Below are 26060 nucleotides of genomic sequence, written 5' to 3' on the forward strand. Positions count from 1 at the left end.
GGTTCTTAAGTTGAATCTGTATGTAAGTCAGAACTGGCGTCCAGATTCAGCCGTGGTTGAAACTGATCAGTTTCAGCCGCGGCTGATGCCAGTTCCGACTTACATACAGATTCAACTTAAGAACAAACCTACAGTCCCTATCTTGTATGTAACCCGGGGACTGCCTGTAAATGAGTTTCAATCTGTGATGCAAAAGGCGGCAGAACTATAGAAATCTGTCAAATCAAAGTGTCATTCAAGGTTATCCCATGTCAAGAATGGGAATATCAATATTCATATTTAGGAATCCTCATCCCTCAGAATCTAGACAGCATAAAAGAGATTGAGACAATGTGTACACTACACATTAATGTGGTATAATTCATGCTACTCAGGAGTGTGAATAATCTATATCCTAGTGTGATGTAAATTATACCATCTTAAACACCAGGGTAGACAGTGCTGTGTTGGCAGGAGAGCTCTTTGCCGATCATGTTGGAACATCTTCCCCAGAAATGCTACAACAGATAGGAAGCAGGTCTCTCCTTCCCTCCCTCGGGGAGTTAGGAATGTAGTCAGCATAGCCTCTGTCCTTTGATGCTGCACACCACCTCATTTCCTTCAATGGGTCATTTTATTGTATTCAGGATGGGGACTTTACCTTAATTAATATTTATTTTCCTGTTTGATGAGTTACACAATTACAGAGGTTTGTAACACAAATACTCAATATAACTTTATGCCATGGGCTATATAGGTTATAAGTGAATCAATAATGCAGCATCCTACAAATATTTTATAAGTCCAAACACGAGACACATTCGTATCACCTTAATATCTAATATCTATTCTAATAATGGCAACCCACAGGTAAGCAAGGCTGGTTTCCAGCCATGCTTTTGTAAGTGTTCAGTAAGATTTGAGGCACTGAAATGAGCTGCACTTAGTCTGCCTTCATCAGACCCATGCTGCATTTCTACCCCATCCTGACTAGTTGTGCCTCTCTGAGCACATTTGATGTGAGAGTAAAAGTATATGTGGGGACTTTTTCCCCCTTTCTTCTCTTCACAACCCAAGATGGTAATTGTGGTAGAATATTTGTGCCAAAAATTGAATGTGTAAAGAGATGGCTTCAGATTTGTAAGTGTTTTTTGCAAACTGGTCATATTATGTTTGGGGCATTTGCAATGGCAGAGAAGTTCAATTCTGAGGACCTAAGGACTACATAAAATGCCTACATAAAAACCCAGAGAGAAACTTTCTGAAAGAGATGCCACCAATTTTACCCAATTTTGATCAAAACCATTAACTGTGATAATACTGTGCACATCTTATGGACCACTTTCCATCCAAGGATCACAAAGCTCTTTACAAACAATTAAATAAGACTCTCAAAACATGCTTGACACAAGTGCATATTATCTTTGTTATCCACATAGGGCTGTGGAGTCAGAGAGTGTTCACATCACATCCACTGGATCTCAGAAAATGTCTATGATAAAGCCTAGAAGAGAACCAAAATCTCATGACTCTCATTCTCCAATTTTTGGCTACAATATCATTCATTTAAAAGTGAAAATGCTACTCTTAATCAGTGTGACTGAAACAAATGTTTGAGGGACACTTTATTATGAAAAAAGCGAGGGATGTTACCAAAACAAAACCAACTATCCAAACCAGCGGTGGGAAATTTGTAGCCTGGGGGCTGCCCACAGCTCATTAGGGTAAGCCACTGGTGGGCCACTAGACAGCTGTTTACTTTGTGTCTGTAGATATGGCCACCTGCAGCTCCCATTGGCCATAGTTCACTATTTGCAGCCACTAGTAGCTGCAGGAAATAGCAACCAGCAAGTCTCTGTGGCCCACTCTACTTCATGCAACTCCCATTGGCGGACAATGGTGAACCGTGGCCAATGGGAGCTGTGAGCAGCCGTACCTGCGGATGGAAGGTAAACAACCTGTCTGGTGGCTTGCCAGTGGCTTACCCTTATGAGCCATGTGCAGCGTCTGGGCTGCAGGTTCTCCACCACTTCCCAAAACCAAACTAAAGTGACCTATATTACTGAATATTAAAGAAAATGCTGCGTGGAAGGGATTTTAGGATTACACGTGGAAATTGAACCCAATCTACCTTTCCGTATTCTGGCTCCTCTTCCTATCATTGGCTGTGGTTTCATGCTTCCACTCAAGGATACGTATGTTTCATTATGACCTCAGTGATGCTCAGTATATGTCAAACAAGTTGGTTAAAAAAGTAACCAAAAGAACAATTCTTTCCTCCCCACAAAGAAATCCATAGGGTAAACAGGTATATGATTCCAGATGTTGCCAGCGTTATACAGAACTGCAGATTTCCTTCCATAAGGAATCAAACACAGGAATAGTCATGCTGGAGCAAACCAGTGGTCCATCTAGCACAGAGGGTCTAAACCTTTTTTTTTTCCTGAACCCCCCAACATGCTATAAAAACTCTATGGCCCAACTGTGCCACAAAAACAAGGTTTTTTTCTGCAAATAAAACCCAGGACCAGCATTAGGGGATAGCGCACAGGACAACTGCTGGGCCCCCAGGCCACAGGGGCATCGTAAGACTAAGTTGCTCCAGCTTCAGCTTTAGCCCTGAGTGGTGGGGGCTTGGGACTCTGGGCTGAAATCCAGCACAGCATGGCTTTGGTTTTCAGCCTAATGAGTCTCATGGCATCCCAGGGAATCCCGGACCTCACGTTGAGAACCACTAGAATCCAATATTCTATCTCAAACAATGGTCAATATCAGATGCTTCAGTGGAAGATGTAAAATCCCAGAAATACAATTTTGCAACATATCCAATGGAAGAAATGTGGTTGTTGGTTTTTTTTTTTGCAGCTGCTGGGACTCAGGAGTTTCCTACTGATACTTTATTAATGGAGTTCAAAAAGTATAGTATATACAGTACAAAGTGAAACTATTTATTGATTATACCACTGAAACTATTAGGTTTATAACATTGAGGAAAATGTATAAAGGCTGTCTTCTAATCAACTTACTCTCAATAGAAATAACATACTGCCAGTTCAGATCCGTATGCAAAATGTAAGGTAAATAACTCAGTATAGAGTGATTTTTGTTAACCTAATGCTTTTGGCAAATCAAAATATTTTGGGGTTTTAATTCAGTGCTAAATTTCACTAAGCCATCATTATATGAATTTGTGTCCGCTAAGCACATAACTTCAAGAAGCATTACCATTTATGTATGTGCTTCATTTTTAATTGTAATACCACAACAATATGCACACAAATGTGACTATATAGCAGATGTTTACGTGTTAGTAACTATTTGTTATATGAGCACTAAATCACATCATTCGGTGATTAGTTTATTTTTCATTTGGAGAGTATTGAGATCACAAATGTAGACCAATGTATTAGAATATATAGAGTGCAATTACTCCAAGTGGTTAGCTGTGTGACACTGAAAGGAAAGAGACACATTAAATATAGCTTGTAATCCTTCTGACATGTATTAAGGAAAATAAATAGATGTTTCATTACATTGGAGATTTTTTTTTTCCCACTGAAATGTGAAGGTAGCATTTGGTAGTTTTATGTAAAGGTTAGGATCAGAACTAAACTTCAATTTTATATTGGGTATTTATACATTCATTCTAGTTTATTTGTAGATCAAAAGGTCAAGGTGAATATATGGAGATTTTGACATCATTGTGATCTAGGATATTTTCCATTGCATTAAAGTTTATGTTTTCAATTTAACATTTAAAGCAGTAGTGATCTGCCAATTAGCTACATCAAATCTGGATCAGATCATCTCAAAGTTCAAAACTAGCTATCAGCCAGCTGATGACATATTATCCAGACATATTTATTATAAGATACACTGGTATGTTTTTAAAGGAAAATCATTTTAATATAATTCCTAGACTCTGATAGCATCTGATTAGTAATGAGACAATGAAGTATACATTAAAGTTAGTCAGTCATACTTTATATTTATGTTCCATTTGATGGTGTTTTATAAAATGCTAATACATTATCAAAAGATGTTATAAGCATATTAAAGACATGTGGACTGTATATTGATGATCATTCTAAGCATATTTATATCTATAGAAAGAGAGATAGTTATAAATCATTGTTATATAAACAACCAATTAATCTCTTAAAACTCAACTCGATATCAATTGATTAACCATTTAGTAACCCTTTAAACATTAGTTATAAATATAAATTTAGTATAAATTATGACTTTATAAATCCTGCAACCAAATCTACACACATTTTTATATCTAGACTCTATCCAGATTAACCTCCAATTCTTTATCGTTTGAATGAAAATTCTGGATTTAGCTTTCCTGTGTACCACATTTATTCTTACCAAACTTTTGAGAATGGGAAGCCAAGCTCTGAATTTAATTTTACAGCATGAACCTAGCTCTAAAGAAGTAAAGGACAGATGTTTAAATGCTGTTTTCCTGGATACCAGACTCCATGCCAATTTTTGGTATTTAGGTTAAAACCTTAGTTCTATTTTCAATCACACAATTACTCGCAGATGTTTGGATGTAGGATGTAGAATAATAGTCACTGTCTTTCCAAATAAACTCACTCTGATAGAAATATGTTACCAGTTGTTCTCTAAGGGCACGTCTACACAGCAAGACTACAGTCAAATTAAGCTACCCAACTTCAGCTACGTCAATTGCATTGCTGAAGTTGAAATAACTGAATTCAGTTTTTGGCACTGTTTACACAGCAGGAAGTCGAAGGAAGATCACTCTTCCTTTGACTTCCCTTACTCCTTGCGAAATGAGAGTTACACGAGTGAGAGTAAGAAGTCCTCTAGCTTGCCATTATTTCAAAATAATGGCTTGCAATGTAGATGCACTCTTTGGTATTTCAGAATAATGTCAGTTATAACTGATGTTATTCTGAAATAACACTGCTGTGTAGATATAGCCTAAATTACTTGGTGAACTTCCAGCTCATCTGATGAAGTGGGTTTTCCACAAAAGCTCATAATACTATATATATTTTTGTTAGTCCGAAGGGCATGTCTACACTAGGAAATTATTTCAAAATAACTAAATTCAATTTTGTAACTCCCAATTTTACAAAACTGAACTAGTGTGTCCCCACTACGGGGATGCCTCAAAATTAGTCCAAGGCAGGCTCCCTTAATGTGGACACGCTACCTCAACTTAGAGCCCCAGAAAGTACTGGGGAGTAATTAGTTCGAATTACTCTGGCAAGCAGTTATTTTGAAATAGCAGCATCAGAGCATCCACATTGATGTTCTTTCAAAATAACTATTTCAAACTTAGCATTATTCCCCAGAGAAAGCAGGAGTACAGATTTTTAAATAGGTGGCCTGTTATTTTGAAATAACAAGCTTGGTAGTATGGATGCTCCACTCCATTCAACCTAAGCAGGGTTATTTTGAAATAACTCCCTAGTGTAAACCAGGGCTAAGGTGCCATAGGACTATGCATTGCATGGTCAGAGTTAGAAAACTACCCACTTCAGTGTAGGCAGGAGGTAATTGGACAATGAATTAAAATAACTTGCCAATCTTTCTAAAGTATATGCTTTAATATCTACAGTAAACCATGATAAGACATAAGCATCTTACTGGATCAGTGAATGCTGCATTTAGCCATGCATACAACCCTAGAAGACTTCCAGACTTAAGGTCCAATACTGTCAATCATTGACCGAGTGTAACTGTTATATATTGATACTCTATAATGCCTGAGGGGATAATACATACATTTGAGAAAATTATTGGTAGCTCAGGATTTTTTCAGATGTCTTAAAAGGTTATATAGACACTGTAAGCAAGTTTTATTTAGGGGGAAAAATAGTCCATATAATTTTTATTACCAATATTTTGTCTACATCATAGAATAAACTGTGAAAATAAAGCAATGGAAATGCTTTTTTTTATTCTGGTTTTAAGCCAGAGGGCAAACCTGAGTTTAAAAGACATAGCAGAAATAGAGTGAGTTAAGAAACCGTGATAAAAGAGTGAGAGTGTCTAATTTACACAATATTATTAAGAGGAGGCATAAATTATACAGTATAACAAAAGGCACAGAGAAGGTAGATCAGGACAATGCAAGAACAAGACGACAAATATACAACTAATTAAGGAAATAGTTTTCGCCATGACTTACTTTGTGGAACTCAACATGAGATCAATGAGGCTAAGAAATGCATATGATTCATAAAAGGATTGGTCAAAAAATAACTAATTATAATAGTTAAATATTTATGCTTCACAGCATAAACTGGCCTCTATAAAATGGTTGTTAAGAGAAAATTTTAGTTGGGGATAGGTTACTCCATGTAATCTGACAAGAGAGAGTGAAGTGTGTATTACAGTCTTAGCTGAGAGTCACTTATCTTTTAGCTCATGCAGTTGAGAAACAAGGCTTTAGCTCCGAAGGTTGCAGCCATTGATCAGAGTCCATAATCTCTACATTTATAACTGCCCAATGCAGAGGTTCTTCACTTTCCTCAGAATCATCTGGTGGTGACCACTATCTAAAATAGAAGTCTCACTGTTCTAATTTACTATAGCAAGTCCTATATTTCTACATATAAATTGGTCTTTCCATAGGATATGGAACCAAACATTTGTCTTAGAAATTTTTGATATTGACATATTTATATGTTAGCATTAGGATGTGTCTTGTTGAAGCATTAAGCCCCATGTTTCTCATAGCTGCTATCGAATGTCTGTCAAAAATCACTAGATGAACCAATATTTGTGAGTATATAATAGCATTGCTGGCATTCTTACTAATTAAAAAAACCCTATTTCAGTAGATATTTTCATTCTAGGCCTGGTCTTCACAAGAAAATTAGGTCATCTTAACTTCATTGCGCAGGAGTGTGAAAAACCATTAAATCAACCTAAGTTTCCCTGTAGATAGCATTAGATTGATAGAAGTATTCTTCTGTTGACTTAGCTACCAACTCTTGGGGAAGTAGATTACCTATGCTGGTGGTTGAACCCCTCCTGTCAGTAACGGTAATGTCTATACTCTGAAGTGCTTCTGTAGCCTTTCATGCATAGAGACCTCTCTCCCCGGGTCTGAACATATTAATCTGGAGAGGTTATACTACCCAAGGTGTAATAGCCTAAGGAACAAAAAGAAATTTCCAATGTACTTTGCACATTAGGATTATATACATGTACTGTTAATCATCCAATCTGTCTTCTGACAAGTACAATATTTAAAAACATTTCTGGTGACTGAGTCTATTAGTATTGTACAACAGTATCTCTAACAAAACTGAAATATGTTATGCTGAATCAATAAGTGATTCAGAATGTTTCTAGCCTGTATTGTAGAATAAATCTGACTTTCTTACAATAGGACACATAATCCAAAGAAGATACATTTTGATGGGCATAAGAGTAACAGTTTTCAGTAGCTTATGTCCAACATGGAGCAGTAGCTAGAAAAAAAATATCCTTGAGTTTCTCCTTTGCTTAAGTGGGACAGAAAGTGCTGCTGTACACAGAGAGTAAGACACCTGGCCAAGCTATACGGAGCGCTGCCCTCTCCACCCTTTACATTTTTCCTAGAGCTGGCCAAGCAGTGGTCTTCTTGACCCACAAACATTTTCAAAATTTCAAAAACTGCCATTCCACAGCTGGATGAAACTAAAAACCTTCAGCTGTGTTTACACTGGCATGAATTTCTGGAAATGCTTAAAACGGAATACTATTCTGTTTTCAGTTTTTCCGGAAAAGGAGCGTCTACATTGGCAGACTGCTTTTCTGGAAAAGCCCTTTTTCCGGAAAAGCGTCTGTGGCCAATGTAGACGCGCTTTTCCGGAAAAGAGCCCCGATCGCCATTTTCACGATTGGGGCTTTTTTCCGGAAAAGACTACTGGGCTGTCTACACTGGCCCTTTTCCGGAACAGTGTCCGGAATAAGGACTTATGCCCGAGCGGGAGCAGAATAGTTTTTCCGGAATAGCGGCTGATTTTGTACAGTAGAGCATCGTTGCTTTTCCGGAAATTCAAGGGGCCAGTGTAGACAGCTCGCAGCTTATTCCGGAAAAGCAGCTACTTTTCCAGAATAAGTGGCCCAGTGTAGACACAGCCTTCATGTTTTTGTCACCAAATAAACCAACACATATACACACACGCGCACCCCACACACCAACCTCAGACTAGTCAATAATGGCAAATAGCCTGGGGATAAGAGCACGCCTAGTCCTGGTCTATACTAAGCCAGGAAGGTCTACGCAAAATGGATAGCTGGAGTTGGCTTACCTTAAGCAGAGCCATGGCAGCATCCACACAGTGGGAAGCTGATGGGAGCAAAGGTTCCCATCGGTTCCCTTACGCCTCACAAAAGGAGGAGTACTGACACTGGTGGGAGCTGCCCTCAGCATTCAGTTGAGCAGGTCTCTACTAGGTCTGCTAAATCGAATGCTAGAAGATTGTCCTCCACAGCGTTACTATTCTTGTAAGTATAGACGTGCCCATATGGTGTAGGTGTCCCAAGGTCATGTTGCTGCTCTGCCTGGTTTGACGCAGGGACTTGAATCTGGATTTCCCACATCCATGCTTTAACCGCTAGGCTAATGGCTAGTCTGAAGACAGACGGACACACACACTTGAGAAACCTTTCTAAAGTGATAAAATGAAAAGGACATACATTAAATGGGTTAAAAGCTGCCTAATTGAGAAGTCTCACAATAAACTTAAAAAACAACAAATGGTCTGGTAGTACTTTAAAGACTAACAAAACATGTACATGGTATCATGAGTTTTCGTGGGCACAGGCTACATCTGAAGAAGTGAGCTGTGCCCACGAAAGCTCATGATACCATCCACGTGTTTATAGACTAACAAAAGTGCTACCAGACCATTTGTTGTCTTTTAAATTTATCCTGTACAGACTAACTCAGCTACCCTCTGAAGGTCTCACAATGTAACTGTAAATGGGGAACGATTGAATGGTTTGTTTCCAGTGGATCTCCATAGGACTCAGCTCTTGGCCCAACATTGTTTAACATTTTTATCAATGTCCAATAAGAAAACATAAAATCATCACAGATAAAATTTTGCAGATGCAACAAAAATGGGGGGGAGGGAATAATGAAGAGGACAGGTTGCTGATTCAGAATGATCTAGATTACTTGGTAAACTGGGTGCAAGAAAACAATATGCATTTTAATATGGGTAAATGTAAACATGTAGGAACAAAGTATGGAGACTACACTTGTAGGATAAGGGGATTCAATAAAAAAAAAATTGTGACTCAGGGTCTACATGAGCTCCCAATGGGACACTGTGGCCAAAAGAGCTAATGCAATCCTTGGGTGAATAAACAGAGGAATCTCAAGTCGGAGCAGAAAAGTAATATTTGACAGTGGTTCAATTACTGCTGGAATTGTGCCCAGTTCTGATGTCCACAATTTTAAGAAAGCTGTTGATGAATTGGAGAGGGCTCAGAGATGAGCCACAGGAATGATTGGAAAATATGCCTTCTAGTGATAGACTAAAAGAAAGCTTAATCTATTTATTTTAACAAGGAGAAGTTTAAGGGTTGAATTACAAGAAGTATCTACTTGGGGAGCAAATATTTAATAATAATGGGCTCTTCAGTCTAGCAGAGAAAGGTATATTGAGACAGTTCAGTCCTTAGCAAGTATTACTAAAACCCTGGGGGAAAGGACAAAACGGGATAGGGACCCTTTGAAAATCTCTGCTTGTGGTTGTGTACTGTGACTTCAGCCTTGAAAACTTGCCCATTTCTAGCTCTCGTTCAAATGCCAGAACAACAAGTGACTCTCCCTTGTCTGCCTCAGAAGAAGGGGAAGAAATCCCCTTCCCCGAGCGGCGTGTGGTCTGCCGGTGACATTCACTAGTACACGGTGTAGATGCAAATAGCCTGGCTAGAATTGTGTGATTTTTCTGATCATTAACATCGTTGATAAATGACCTAAGTGGTTCCACACTTTTATTTACATGGGAGGCATTGTAAAGAGACTGAAAGTAGGGCTTATTCCATGAATCTAGCCATCCTTTTTACACTGGGCAGCTTGTCTGATCTCACAGATCAGGCTTGTTTTCCACTTGGAGTTTTTCCCAAGGACTAACATTGGGGTTATTTCTATTTTTCCTTCCATAGTTCGTGGTAATAGTCAGTATTATAAACTTCAAACCTCTGACCTACGATGACTACACGTTCCCTCTCTGGGCAAATCGCATTGGCTGGGGGATAGCATTATCTTCAATGATCCTGGTGCCTGCCTACATTATCTATAAATTTCTAAGCGTGCGTGGGACCTTTAAAGAAGTAAGTAGCGTGCTAATAAAATGTCATGAAATGTTATTATGAAATGAATGTGCTGGATTTGAGCTAACAGTTTGCTTCTCTAGCTCCCCAGAGACATTACTTGTTATGTGACCTTTCAGATCCAGCTTCCCAACTGGTTGGAATTATAAACTGAATTTAATACACCCTATTCCAGTTTCTAGAAAGAAATTAGTCTGCCAATATGCCCTACTGTCATTCATAAAAGGATATTTTTGATGTGTGCGCTTTTTAAAGTTGAATTAATAGATTTTTTTTCAACTGTAGAAATATATATAAATGAATGCCTTCAAGTACAGAACACGAGACAGACTCCAAATGCTTTCCCTAGACAGAAATTTGGCCCATGATTCTCATCAGGAGTGCTGTGCCCCTCTGAAAATCTGGGCACTTCACTGAGGTGATTAAAAGAGATTAAGCCACTCATCTGAAAATAAGGCTTCAAATGTTTATTATACGGTTGATATTAGAAAAAAAGTAGGAAGGAGGGTAATTATAGATTGAGCTAGTGGAATCATTTATTTAGAAGATGGCCTGACATTTTCCATTTATAGAACATGTTTTCAAATGCTGGGTGTCTACCATAAGCTGAATATTTTGGGGAAACTTTAGGCAAAATAGAAGAGCCATTACCAAAAATGAAGTTGTGAAAAATACATTCTATTTGCTGCATTGACAAAACTCGGGGAAAAGTTTTATTAGTTCTAGACCAGGCATGTCCAAAGTCCGGCCCGCGGGCCAATTGTGGCCCGTGTTCTGCTTTAATACGGCCCCACAGGTAATTTGGCAATATCTTTTATGGCCCCCAACGAATCCATATGTATTGAGATGAATACATTGTAAAATCTCAGTTAATGTCAGTTGGTCTAAATCAGTTATAAATATATTTGGACACAACATGTATACTTGGTGTTATGTTCCTGTTCATATTTTTTGAACTTAAAAGTTGACAGACAACCTTTATTACCAATAATATGTAATGTACTTTACAATGTTCCTGACATATATTTCAGCTTCCTGGATTTTTTTTTTCATCTGGCCTTCAGATATGAAAGGCAGAGTGATTTAACACCTGTTTAGATTTGTCATCCATGTGACGAAATGAAAAGTATGCTGTTTGCAATAAACTTTGCATAAAATAGTTAATTTGCATTTAATTTTAATGGTTCAAAGAATGTCAGGCAAAATGGTCGGCCCTCACGCATGTTCACTTCATTAAATCTGGCCCTTTTTGGAAAAAAGTTTGGACACCCCTGTTCTAGACCCTCGTTTGGAACTTGGAATTTGGCAGGAGTAGACTTTGTGTCAGGAATGGGCCTTTTGCTGTTCCTATGAAAATCTGCTGAAATGTGGTCAGGTGATAAGCTTCGAAAGATTGCAGTTCACAAGGGCTCAGTAAAGACTTTTTAAGGCTTGCTTGCACATAGAGTTATGAAGGTATTTAGGAATACTTAAGCTATAAATATCAGAGGGGTAGCCGTGTTAGTCTGAATCTGCAAAAGCGACGAGGAGTCCTGTGGCACCTTATAGACTAACTGAAGTGTAGGAGCATAAGCTTTCGTGGGCAAAGACCCACTTCGTCAGATGCATGTAGTGGAAATTTCCAGAGGCAGGAATAAATATGCAGGCCAGGATCAGGCTGGAGATGACCAGGTGGATCCAATCAAGGAGGATGAGGCCCACTTCTAGCAGCTGATCTGGAGGTGTGAATTCCAAGAGAATAGAAGCTGCTTTTGTAGTTAGCAAGCCATTCCCAGTCTTTGTTTAATCCAGAGTTGATTGTGTCAAACTTAAAGATGAACTGTAGCTCAGCAGTTTCTCTTTGAAGTCTGGTCCTGAAGTTTTTTTGCTGCAGGATGGCTACTTTTAGATCTGCAATTGTGTGTCCAGGCAGATTGAAGTGTTCCCCTACAGGTTTTTGTATGTTGCCATTCCTAATATCAGATTTGTGTCCATTGATTCTTTTACGTAGGGACTGTCCTGTTTGGCCGATGTATATAGCAGTGGGGCATTGTTGGCACATGATGGCATATATTACGTTGGTGGATGTGCAGGAGAATGTACCAGTGACAGTATGGCTGATCTGGTTAGGTCCTGTGATGGTGTTGCTGGTGTATATATGTGGGCAGAGTTGGCACCGAGGTTTGTTGCAAGGATTGGTTCCTGAGTTCGAGTTCGAGTTATTATGGTGCGGTGTGTAGTTGCTGGTGAGAATATGCTTCAGGTTGGCGGGTTGTCTGTGGGCAAGGACCGGCCTACCTCCCAAGGCCTGTGAGAGCGAGGGATCATTGTCCAGGATGGGCTGAAGATCACTAATGATGCGTTGGAGAGGTTTTAGCTGGGGACTATAGGTGATGGCCAGTGGTGTTCTGTTGGTTTCTTTCTTGGGCTTGTCCTGTAGCAGGAGGCTTCTGGGTACACGTCTGGCTCTGTCAATCTGTCTCCTCACTTCCTCGTGTGGGTATCGCAGTTTACAGAATGCTTGTTGAAGGTCTTGTAGGTGTAGGTCTCTGTCTGAGGTGTTGGAGCATATGCGGTTGTACATTCTCCTGCACATCCACCAACGTAATATATGCCATCATGTGCCAACAATGCCCCACTGCTATATACATCGGCCAAACAGGACAGTCCCTACATAAAAGAATCAATGGACACAAATCTGATATTAGGAATGGCAACATACAAAAACCTGTAGGGGAACACTTCAATCTGCCTGGACACACAATTGCAGATCTAAAAGTAGCCATCCTGCAGCAAAAAAACTTCAGGACCAGACTTCAAAGAGAAACTGCTGAGCTACAGTTCATCTTTAAGTTTGACACAATCAACTCTGGATTAAACAAAGACTGTGAATGGCTTGCTAACTACAAAAGCAGCTTCTATTCTCTTGGAATTCACACCTCCAGATCAGCTGCTAGAAGTGGGCCTCATCCTCCTTGATTGGATCCACCTGGTCATCTCCAGCCTGATCCTGGCCTGCATATTTATTCCTGCCTCTGGAAATTTCCACTACATGCATCTGACGAAGTGGGTCTTTGCCCACGAAAGCTTATGCTCCTACACTTCAGTTAGTCTATAAGGTGCCACAGGACTCCTCGTCGTTTAAGCTATAAAAACACTCTATACCTTAATCCAAATTAACTTTCATGTAGGTAAGTTGTTAGAGTTTGCCATTAGATTCCCCAAAGATTCAGTCCACACAGGGGTGCTTGAGCCTCAGACTGAGCATATCATTCCCTACAATTGCAGTTCTGGGCTCCTGCAGGTTCTGCCAGGCACCTAAACTGAGAGCAGTGAAACTATCTCAGCTATGCTCTCAGTGACACCCCATGCTGGGCTTAGGCAGCCCCCTGATTGGAAAAAGCAGGACTTGTGAGGGAGAAAGGGGGAGTGGATTGGGACATGGACAAGGGAGTAGTGCAAGTCTGTGGGGGGTAGGGACGGGACACTGGGATGGAGAGTTAAGTTGGTATGGAGGCTGGGAGTGGCTAGGTAAGAAGCTGAGGGCTCAGAGGTAGGAAGGGAAATGGAGGGATACCAGTACCAGTGGGTGTGTAAAAATGAACAGTGGCGGGGGAGCGGGGAGAACTGGAGGACACTAAGACCTGATGAGGAGCACTGGGAGGCAGACTGGGACTGAGGCTATGTCTAGACTACAGGCTTCTCTTGGAAGAAGCTTTTCTGGAAGAGCTCTTCTGAAAAAACGTCTTCCAAAAGAGAGCGTCCACACTGCCAAAGCGCAATGAAAAAGCGATCTGCTTTTTCAGAAGAGAGCGTTCACACTGAATGGACACTATCTTGCATGTAAGCTGTGATTACTATGGATGGAATGGCCACCAGGGCACCTGTGCTTTTTCCTCTTTCCTCTTCTTTCGAAAGAACTTCCTCTTCCCCGTCCACACACTCCTTTTTCTGAAAGAGCTCCTTCACAAAAGGCTTCTTCCTCATAGAAAGAGGTTTACCAATATCGGAAAAACCCCTCTGTTCTTTCGATTTTTTTTTTTCTCGAAAGAACGCAATTGCAGTGTGGACGTAAATAAAGCAGTGTAGACATATCTGAGATTCTGTGAGAATGGGAAACATGGACAGATATGCTGGGAAGGAAGGGATTCCTGGGCCAGGAAATTGGTATGGGGAATCCAGAGGGGTGATTGTGCTGCCTGATTTGCAGTAGGTAATTGACCTAAGTTTTACCCATCACAGGTGAGTGCCCTAGATCACTAAAATCTTGAGGGGAGCAATTCAAGCTCTCACTCTCTCTCACACGCACGCACACACACTTTGGTGAAAGTTCTCTATTTTGTTTAAAGTTGTTATGAAATGGAATTCTGGTTTTCCATTTAGCGTTAGTAATAAACAAGACAGGGGACTGCAGGAAGGAAAAAGAGGGTCTTGTGGTTAAGACAATTGAATGTTGTCCTGGGGGATTGGATTCTACTCCACCTCTGCCACGAAGGGCCTTTGTGATGCTGGCCAAGTCACTTAAAACAAACTTTACCAGGTGATCATTAATTGGTCCTCATTTTACTGGGGCCTGACTTAAGACCCTGGGGCTTGATTTGCAGATGTGCTGAACACTTAGAGCAGCAACTGGAGCCAATGGGAGCATTGCTTTGAATATACATGGTGAAGTGCTATGTAATGCTAAGTGTGCTGAAAAATTCGATCCCTGGCATCTCAAAATGGGCACTTACTATTAGTGAATACTTTTCACTCTGGGTGCCTGAGTTCCCCAGCATCCCGATGAGAGAAACACCTCTGCATTTAACAGGGGCGCAGAAAAATAAATTAATGTTTGTCTGCTGCTCAGATACTATAAGCTCACAGGGAAATTAATAGTTCTGTCTTCAGAGTAGGGTTTGAATAACATGCAGTAAATAAGGTATAAGGCAACACACTGAGGAGAATACTGAATAGCTGCTCGTATATTAAACCTCATTTGTCCTATGCGTTGACTGAGGCAGGCATCTTTTGGCAAAACTAGTAAGGAAAGACTATCACAATACTAACACAGAAAGGACCTGAAAAAAGGTTCCATAGGCAAGCCTAACTTTGCTACCTTAAAAATGTTCTTTTAACATAGTGTTATTGTGTGTAATGTTAATCTAATGTATTATTGTTCTGTTTAAGAGGAACCTGGTTTCTATGGTGAAAAAAATATCTAATTATTTTTCATTACAATTTCACTGCTCTGTACTTTCCTCAAATTACTAGTTCAAAATGACACAAGATTAAGATTCTCTGATCATATGAATTTTCTTATCACTGTCACTGAAAATTCTTATTCATGCTCCAAAGGAATCCACAAATAGGGCTTAGAAAGTAAAGCCACCTTTAGATCTGTTTTCAGCTCTTTAAAAATACCAAACATACTACTAAGCCATTGAAATGTAATATTGATTGTTTTATCTTCCATCCAGTCCAACACAGTTTGAATAAGATCTGGTTTATTGCAAACAGTAGGATTCCAATCATAGTATCTATCCATAATCTGAAAAACTGCCCCTTGGTTTGTCAAAATTCAGACTGCCACAAAGAAGCATTTTATGATTTCTCAGGGAAAAAAATGATGATAACCATTTATCTTGCAACAGTTTTTCCTTTCTTCTCAGCAAATAACACAAACCATTCTCATTTTTCACGTGTTCTGCTTGTAGTGGTTCTATTGACATCAGCAGAAGATCTGTGTGTAGAACAAGTATAGCAAATGCACTATGGGTTTTATGCAAAGCTTGGTGAAACCAATGGAAAGGTGCCAATTGATTTCAAAAGGTTTTGAATCAGGCCCTGTAGCTCAGATAGAATGTAATTCTCTTTTAAACCTATGGTGCAAGTAGAGTTGTGAGAGAGCCTATGTTAGGACAAAAGAAAAGTAAGAGATACAATGCCATAAGTGCAACTTGCATGCACAGGGGAGTAAGAAGAAGCAGGATCCTTCTTACACCGCTGTGCAGGCTACTATACTACATGCATGGAGAAGACAGCAGTCGCTGCTGGTCCTCAATTCCTTCTCCGGCTCAGGGGGGATGAGAATGGGCAGGGAGCAGATGAACACTTGACTCCACCCCAACACACACCAGGTTATTTAGCAGAACTAGGGCAGATAGGGAGCCAGGAACCAGACTGAAGCCCTGAGTTCCAATCTGATTCCTGCACTGCCCTTTATTTCCACTGCTTTTGCAGGGCTACAGTCTTCTCCCTTACAGTCAATGTTGTGCAAAACCTTGACTTTCATTTCACAAGGGTTTGTGCACACCCTTTCTTTTGTGCAAATCTCTTGAGTTTGCAAATCCCTTTCAAGCAATACCAAAACCTCAAAGCAGAATTCACTCTTGCCCACTGAGTTTTGCCTGCTTGCACTAGCGGATGACACAAAACCATAAGTCAAACTCAGGTTTGCTCACAAAGATTGAACCTTACCAATTAAAGAAATAAGAGGGCTGATGATAAAGCTATGCCCAAACTGTTTACTGTAAGATAGAAAGAGCTATATTTCAGCTATGCAGCTTGCAATAGTGGGAGCAAAGAGGCTCACTACAGGGGGAGCTCCTAGAGCCCTTTTCCCAGGTTGGGAGGGCGGGTGAGCTAAAATTTAGCCTTAAGTACTTGCATAAACATTTTGCTACTGCTGTGAGATTAGGACTGCCATCAAGAAGCTTAGGGTACACTGTGTTCTCTCAATTATTAGGTCTTTTCCGGATTCAATAATATTAAAAATTATGTCACCGATGTATATAAAACTCTCACTACTTCCCTGTAAATCTGCCATGATCCGCAGCTCTAACTCATTAAATGTGGCTAATTTTTCCCTCTGCCTCCTCCCTGTTTAGAGGCTAGCTTACTGCATCACACCTGAGAACGAACACCATCTTGTGGCACAAGGGAACGTGAGGCAGTTTAAGGTATGTATTCCTTCTCCATACCTCCTTCCCTGCTTTGCTACCTTTTGCATGCTTAGCAAATTTGACTAGCAAATGAAAATCGGTCTGTTTCTTTTCTGCCTTTTTGTCAGTATGTTGCTTTGTTGCTGAGAAAATTCCAAGTCTGTTGGCCTAATACAGGGGTGGGCAATAATTTTTTGCCAGGAGCCACTTAAAAAATTTTTGAGATGGACCCGGGCCACACTGGAGCAGGCGGGGCCTCAACAGATGGGCAGGGCCAGGATGTTTCCGGGCTTCTCCCCCCACAGACAATGATTGATCTGGAGGTAGGGGAGCCTCTTTGCCCCCCACAAGGTTCCCCCTAGGCACCCATGTCCCTGGCAGTGGGAGGAGACTTCCCCCACCCCCGGTCAATCAGGGCTTAGGGACCGGGGAGCACATGAAGTCTCCTCCCGCCTTGCCAGGAGCGTGCAGTGCTTCTAAGTGCCGCACGCTCCTGGCAGGGCACAGGAAACTTTGCCCGCTCCACCCGTCCCCAGGCCCTGATTGGCCTTGGGGTGTAGGGGAGAGTGTGTAGCCTCCTCCTGCCCTGCCAGGAGTGCGCGGGGGTAGGGCAGAGGAAACTTCACTTGCTCCTCCCACCCCCAGGTCAATCAGGCTCCTGGTAGGGCAGAGGAAACTTCATGCGCTTCCTTTGCCCCCAGGTCCTAATTGGCCTGGGGCTGGGAGAGCGTTGGGGCCTCTGCAGGCTGGATCAACCCACTTGGTGGGCCGGATCCAGCGTGTGGAGGCCCTTTTGCCCACTCCTGGCCTAGTACGACTTCTGATACCTGTCTTTTACCATTGTAACAATATAACCTTCTAGAACCCACCAGCGATCTAGTTTTAAGCATTTTTGGTCATATGTGATCATGGTGAAATCTCATCAAAGGACATTTTGCAATGACTGATTCCAGACCATCATGCAGTTTAAAAAAGGTTTTGAGACGATTCTCCCCTCCCAGAATTTTTTTCATAGGGATCTAGATTGATGGTTTCTACCTCAAACTCCAAATATGACAAAGAAGTGAGCAGAGATTCTATGATAAGATCTCACTTACAAAATGGTCGTGCTGAGATGACCTGATTCTGAGAGAGAACAGGTTTTCTGTATATGCTTATAGATTTAACATGTTCCTTCATTTGCATGGAATTATGCACAGTGAGTCAAAACCTGACCTGATCTATAAATATAATGTGAAAATTTGGCTTTGTTTGAAACAAAAGTAAGAAATGGAACATGCAAAATACCTGTTATATGTGAATGAGAATTCTTTCTATATATTGTAGAGAGTTATAATATAAATATCTTCCTATATATTTTAATGCCTCTGTCAGTGATTTTGACTCAAGTTTTCAAATGTGTGTTTTGATACTTTCTCTGTATTTATTGCACACATACATGCACACATGTGTTATGTGCACAGTTCTGAAAATTTGAACCCAAATATATCATAGTTAAAAGTACATTTTCATCAATTTTGGATTTAAATTACAGAGTTTGGGGAAATATACAAAAACTAGAGGTAAATTTGAACAGAACAGGAATGGGGTTCTGACAGCAGAGTTCTTGGATGATGTGTCAATCACTGAGGCCTGAGTTATTGATTCCCACATTGCTACCACCACCAATAGCAGAAAAATAGTCATGGTTGTTTGAACATTAACCTTGTTTAAGCATCTTAACAAAACATTAAGCAGTGTGCCCACCTTATGATGCAACTAGTATCATGGTTATGTTTCTCTAATGTCCAACTGTTGTCCATTTTAAACTGTCTGATTATTAAATGATCAATGTATGAGACAAGCTGGTTATTAACAGAAACTGGGATTCTTTTTGTTGATAGTCCTGGTAGTCACCTTGTCCTGGTTTTTCCCCAATTCAAGATTTGTCATCTCCCTTATTTTATACCTGCTCTTATCAATATAATTTAGCTCAATAATAACATTATCAAATAAATAATTGCTTCTGTTTCCTTTCAGCTTCAGCACTGGCTAGCAATCTGACTACTGACTGACTGAGGAAAAAGCCAATGCATTAAACGAAACTAGGGGTAAATGAAAAGTCAAGTTCAAAGCTCTCCTGATTGTGCTTGGACCAGTCTGGCTTAGAGTCATCTACTGATTCCTTTGAGGGAAAGCAGCTTCTGCTCTCTGTTTCCCATGCCTCCTTTCTCTTACTTGGTTTCACATGAACTTACAGGCTGGTTCTCCATTTCCTTAGACCTTTCAGTGCCATGAGATCTATACTTGACCAAATTTGTGAACTTAGACAGAAATAGAAGTGGAGAAGGGAGCAGAAAAATGAGCATTAATTAAAGAAACTCTTGTCTTGGAGAAATAAATAAATAACCGAGTTCCTTTAAATATTCCTGCCATAGCCTTGTTTAGACCAACTATATACATGGAGGTGGATGCATCTCAGTTATGAGACAAGAGTGACTTTAAGTGCACAATCATGTCATTTGCTTTCTTTCAATACTATCCTTTTGGATATAATTTTGCATCCATCTGAAGTGAAGAATCAGTGCTTCACTTTCAGTGGTTTGTTATTAGTCTCTTCTCTTAGTGAAGAAGGTTGTCTTTACTGTATATGTGTGTGGCATTTTCCGTGCAGTTGAACTATACATACTGAAAAGTAACAGGTATGGAATTAAATTCCTATTGTTATGGTTACTGAGTGCAGAAAATACAGGTTGAACTTCTCTAGTCTGGTACTCTCGGGTCAAGCAACATCTGTGGTCTGACCTGATTTGCCAATGTCCGCTTATCATGGGTGTGGCCAAGTTTCCCTTGGTCCCATAGAGTTTGTTTATAGCCACCAGTCCTGGCTCTCACTGTTTTGTGCTGTTATTTAGCTCTAATTTATCCCTAAATGTCTTCTGAGATCTCAGTAAGCAGTGGAAATGTTGGTTTTTCAGTTAAACAATATGGTCCTCCCGTGGTTCGGCAAATTCTCAAGTTCAGCATAGGTCAGGTCCCCAGGGTCCCGGACTAGAGATCTTCAATCCGTAGTTTTAACAACAGAGTTTACTTTTACAGTTCAAGCATATTCCCATATGCCAACTATTAAAATGGCTTTATCAGATGATCCATATTCTATAGATTCTGAATTAAGCGCCAAAAATATTTACTTGTCAGATTTTCCTTCTACATTCTGTTATATTGTGTGATAAAGAATGTATAGTATATATAAATATATCGGAACAGAGACCATGATTTTTAGAATAAGCCACTCTATCTAATGGCACCAAAATGTCAGATGTGGCTATGTGAGAGTGCATTATTTATAATAAATGTCCTCTTCCAAATGTTCAACTTCCAAAATGTTGTCAGATTGCGTAAAACATCTTGGATGGAGGGGTCTTCTAGGCATAACTCTATTATCTAGGCATACTCCCTCGCTTGTCTGTTTCAAGTAGTTTTATGCAAGCTAGAAAATACAGAGCAAACTTAGTATGATTGGGTGCTGTTTTGAATGGTCAATGTTTTAAAGTTATATCTTCCCGGTGATCACTAGGGGTATGTCTAGACTGCACCCTTCTGCCGGCAGAGGGATGCAGATTAGGCAGGTTGAAATTGCTTATCGAGTGGGGATTTAAATATCCTGTGCTTCATTACCATAAAAATGGATGCCGGTTTTTCCTCTCACAGATCTTTGTCAGAGAAAAGTGGCAGTCTAGAGACTGATCTTTCGCTAAAGAAAGCCTTTTCCGATAGATCCCTTAGGCCTCGTAAAACGAGGTATACAGGATCTGTTGGAAAAGGCTTTCTTTAGCAAAAGGTCAGCCTCTAGACTGCCGCTTTTCTCCAACAAAGCTCCGAGCCAAAAAAAGTGGCAGCCATTTTTATGCTAATGAAGCACAGGATATTTAAATCCCCGCTTCATTAGCAATTTCAACTTGTCTAATCTGCATCCCTCTGCGACAGAGGGGTGCAGTCTAGACATACCGTAGATTGCAGTAACTGTAAATTACTTATTACAAAAGCTATTCTAAATTTTAAAGAAAGCAGGTTCTCGGTTGAATCTAGTCTGGAGTTAGCACCGTAATGCTGAATTTCTTTATCTTTATATGTTCAGTTCAGTTTAATGGCTTTTTAAATATATGAAGTGTTTTCTTTTTCAATGGTTATTTATATTTTTTTAATTCTTCATTTTTATAATACCATCCTGGAAGTCTGAAAATAAAACTTTTCCTTTTTGTCTTTTTCCATTTAACAATCGCTGACTTCCTTCAAACACCCAATGTTTTAATAGACTTGAAATATATCTGCTTCTCTTTTTACTTTATCATTTATGATTGAAAAGCCAAAAATATTTAACCGTTCTTAAAAAAAGCTTCTCTTCTATTTTCAGTGTCTAAGTGACAAAGTGTTGACATTGTGTCACCCTGAAAACACCCTGAAAATACAGGGTTTTAAAACCATTGCCAGCTTTTTACCCAAACAAATGGACAATAATCTGGTAGGATAAATAACTTATATACAAAAATCAAGGAGTTTAAAATGCTAAAATTAAAAGTTCTGTAAGTACTGAAGAGTCTAAATGATACCTTCTATAAAGAGGAAAATTAATTAAGGATTCTTTTTCAAATAGTCATCATTTAGTCACTCTAACATTGCTTCTAAAAATTATGCTGGGGTCCTTATTTTGTAGATAGAAATCGTAAGTTGCTTGCACAATCGTTGTTCTGAGGGGACTGAAAAGCTTCTCAGAGCAGGCTTATGGCTATCAAATTGAGAAATATTGAGGCATTTCTAAATGCACAGATCTTAATATGTCATCACATCATATTCCTTTGGATCTGCACATAAGTGTTAAACTTCCATGCTAACAACCTGCAGAAAAGTTTATTTGTGAAAATCTATCAATATACAGTGAAATGGCTACACATATAATGAACATGCAGCTAAAGCTAGTGTAATTTTCCTTTTTTCTACATGAGGGATATTGGCTCCAACCAGCATGTTAGGGCCTGATTTTGCAAATACTGGGTTCTTATTATTTTAATAATGGTAGTTCTTACTACTGTTGTGAATAATCTCCATTGGTGGAAATTATTATTGATTTGTATTGTGGTGTCATATTCTGACTCCATTTATGGAGCAGACTAGGCACCATACAAACAGAACAAGAAAACACTTCCTGTCTAAAGATGTTACAATTTAAGGGCTTGCCTAAACTTGACATGTTACAGTGATATAACTGCACTGCCGTAGATTTTCAGTGTAGACATTCCCTATGTTGGCAAGAGGGGTTCTCCCCTGAGCATAGTAATCTACCTCCTGGAATGGTAGCTTGGTTGGTCATCTACCTAGCACTATCTATACTGGGGGTTAGCTCAGTTTAACTATGTTGCATATAAGTGTGGCTTTTTCACATCTCCGAGTGACACAGTTGGATTGACCTAACCTTTTAGAGTAGACTAGGCCTAAGTATTAAAAGATAATAGGCAGAGCTGAGAGAGAGAAAGCAATTCTATTACTAATGGCTCTACTCAGGGTAATAAGTGATTGCATGATTGATCCTTATTTCAGTGTGTCAGCCAGAAGGATTTTTTCACAATGAATATACGGATTTGTTCTGTCCCAGAGACAGAAAATGTTGTCCCTGATTTTACATTAAATGGGAGCACATAAAGTCATGTATCACATGACCTGGATTACTGCATCAGCTAACTAAAGTTAAAATCTCAGTGAAAATTATTGCTGCTCAGCTTTTAAGTTAGCCCAGATTCAACTCCTGATCCCATATAGCCATCAACTTGAGCTGCTAAATTGAGTTACAAACCAATTGGCTATGTACATTGCTATTTGAACCCAAGTTAGCTAACATGTGTTAGCTAATCCAACTTAAAAAAAATCACACTTTTTTTCTATTTGTGCTCTGTGACTTGTTTTTAGAAATGCTTCTTTCAGGGCTAGCTAGGTGAGGAGCTCAGTGCCATGTCTCATGCTCCTGGATAGTTCTTCACTGTCTGACTGAAATTAGAGATGAGCAAAATTTTTCATACAAAACCTTTTCTGGGAAAAATACAAATTTGATGACACCAGAACATTTAGCAAATTAATCTCAGTTTCCCTGAAATATTTTGATTTAAGAAAATATTCTGAAATTCATTTTGGCTTTTATGAAACAAAATAATTCAATTTTTTGGTTCATAACTACTTTTCATTTAATTTTTTATTTTTATTTCTTGTTTTTAAACACTATTAAATGGTCAAAATCAACATTGAATATTCAGCTTTGTTGACGTTTCATATGACACTAAACTCGTTTCTTCCAATTTTTGGAATTACCATCAACCTCTCTTCCCCTCAGCATTATTTTCCCAGTTCTAACTGTGAGTTAGGATCTAGTCAGGATCCACACTGGCTCAACAAGCTGTAAAAACACCTAGCAGGTAAGAAGAGAACTTGCTTTTCCTTCTTATTCTCCTATTGTAGTTTAGCAGCACTGTGAGTTTGGCAAATATCTGCTATTTTCCACCACACCATTGTTAAACCCCTCAAAATCTGGATTTCTAATGGAAACCCAGTGAGCTGTTTAAGTTAGCAGTCTATAAATTACCAGTATGATTGAATGCTTAGCCTTTGTTTGAACCACACAAAGCTGTATCTTGCCTTCTCTCATGTTTTGGGGCATACACATTGGCAACACTTGAAAGGTATTTTGCCCTAGTGAGAGATTTTGCAGGAAATCTAGGATAAATATAAAGTGAAGGGATAGAAACACTTGGTCATTGCTATTGTAAGTGTTCTGCAATTGCCCGTGTAATGCATGTCGTATGTAATTTTCCCAGAGGAAGCTCCCTCAGTTGACCTTTCCACAGTAAGATGAAACAGCGATAAAACAGCCAAATTCAAACATCTAACATATACATTTCTCTTCTTACATTGTTGTTTAGAGACGAGTTTAAATTATTTTTTCCACAATTTAATAGGAGAAATGGCACATAGAAAATGATCTAATTTCTCAAACAAAAAGTTGTTCATTTAACATTAATTTGGATTCAAATGGGATGAATAAGATAGACAGATAAATTACAGTTGTTTTTGAGGGACTGGATTCAATTGGTGGGTGTTTAAAATGTTGTCTTATTGTGTGTTTTTAAGCCTTGTCAAACATTTCCTTAAACACAGTGAATAGATTTAGTGAATCAACTCAGAAACATAGACCAAGAATTTCTGATTTCACTTGTGATTATTGCTCTCCTTTGAGTTCAGACATTTAAAAAGGATCCTAAGATAGGACTCGATAAAGTGTCTCAAATTGGGCTCCCAGAATCATTGATTTTGTGACTCTTGGCCACAGCACAGACACAAGCAGATTTTCTAATAAAATCCTTGGAGATTTTCATCCAAAGGGAAATGTCTTTGCATTCTGTATTGATTGGCATGACTCATTCTGTAACTGTGACAGCTATTCAGTTAGACATCAAGCAACTGTGAACTGTAGAATGACATTCTTGCTGTTGGAATACACACAGTTCAGAAGAAGGAGGGGTAAAAATGACCTACACCTTCTAGAGCTGCTTCTGCAGAGCTGGTCTGTCTGCATTAAGAGCTGCTTCAACAGCATGAGGCCTGTTTTATAACAGGGCTAATAGCTCCAAGGAGAGGATCCGTACAGTGCTTGAGCATCAGGCCATGGCCCCTTTTATCTGTCACACTGTAAAGAGAGAGCTTAGGAATGGTATAAACACTCCTACCTACCTGTGCTCTGTGTCAGAGTCATCTTTATACAGAGATGAGGAGCCAAGTATTGGCTGCACCAGATTATGTCAGGAGAGAAGTGCAAAGTAGTTGCAAAACCTGATTCTTCGGCATTTAATTTGTGGCAAATAAAAACAACCCACCTAGTTTTAAACTCAGTCCTCTGATCCCTCCTCTCCCCCATCCCCATTTCTCTTTCTTTGACAAAGGAGCGTATTTTAATGAAAAGAAATGAATCTAAAAAAGTCCATTGGGGGGGGTTTCTGTGCTCTAGAACTGAGAACTCGACATACTTTTGCAGTCATGTTTTTTATTTCAATCAAGGTATTGGAATGCAGCGCCTTGGACTGCACTACAGTGAGTTGTTTTGGTTTGTTGTTTTCTAAGAATCTTTGAAGGCTGAGGTAGGGATAATATTAGTAAATAAGACTAACCACGTGTGCACTTGTTCTTTAGCTTTAATGAAAAATGAAATGAACCTGTTTTTGCAGGTGGCCTAATGGCCTATTCTGAGAGGGAACGTGGTGCATGTATAGCTGATTTGCTAAAATTATTATTTAGATAAAAATGTTTCTGAACCTGGTTCGCCCACTTACAGTGCATGAAGGTCACATAATGGGAGTGAACACCTAGGACTTTTGCTCTTTGTATATCACACTTGATTGACTATATGGATCTGATAAGGAATGGGGGAAAAGGTAGACTATCTGGCTCAAGAACAGGCACTTCCTTCATCTGAACCTCTGGACTTTTGTGAACGGAAGTTGACTTACTTTTTTACACTGGCACTAAAACCAAGTTGTGATTCAAGAAATCATAGAATCATAGAGCTGGAAGAGACCTCAGGAGGTCATCAAGTCCAGCCTCCTGCCCAAGGCAGAACCAATCCCAACCAATCCAAATCTGTGGATGTCAACATTAATGAGTAGATTTTTACCTGGCAACTTTTCAATCTATTAGGCATAAAGGCTGTGTCTAGACTGGCCAGTTTTTCTGGAAAATCAGCCGCTTTTCCAGAAAAATGTTCCAGCTGCCTACACTGGCCACTTGAATTTCCGCAAAAGCACTGACTTCCTACTGTAAGAAATCAGTGCTTCTTGCAGA

General features: G+C 39.6%; 1 protein-coding gene across 1 annotated transcript in view; it reads left to right on the forward strand.

Moving 5' to 3' along the window:
* SLC6A2 (solute carrier family 6 member 2) overlaps positions 1 to 20869 on the forward strand; it is a 113877-nt gene extending 93008 nt beyond the window's left edge. Inside the window, exons 12-14 of the mRNA XM_014572550.3 lie at positions 10135 to 10302; positions 17151 to 17222; positions 19224 to 20869. Of these exons, the coding sequence (XP_014428036.2) occupies positions 10135 to 10302; positions 17151 to 17222; positions 19224 to 19247 (264 nt within the window). The 3' untranslated portion in view covers positions 19248 to 20869. The remainder of the gene's footprint in view (positions 1 to 10134; positions 10303 to 17150; positions 17223 to 19223) is intronic.
* Positions 20870 to 26060: the final 5191 nt, after the last annotated feature.

This window comes from Pelodiscus sinensis, chromosome 12 (assembly GCF_049634645.1).
Source record: "Pelodiscus sinensis isolate JC-2024 chromosome 12, ASM4963464v1, whole genome shotgun sequence".
NCBI classification, from domain to species: domain Eukaryota; kingdom Metazoa; phylum Chordata; order Testudines; family Trionychidae; genus Pelodiscus; species Pelodiscus sinensis.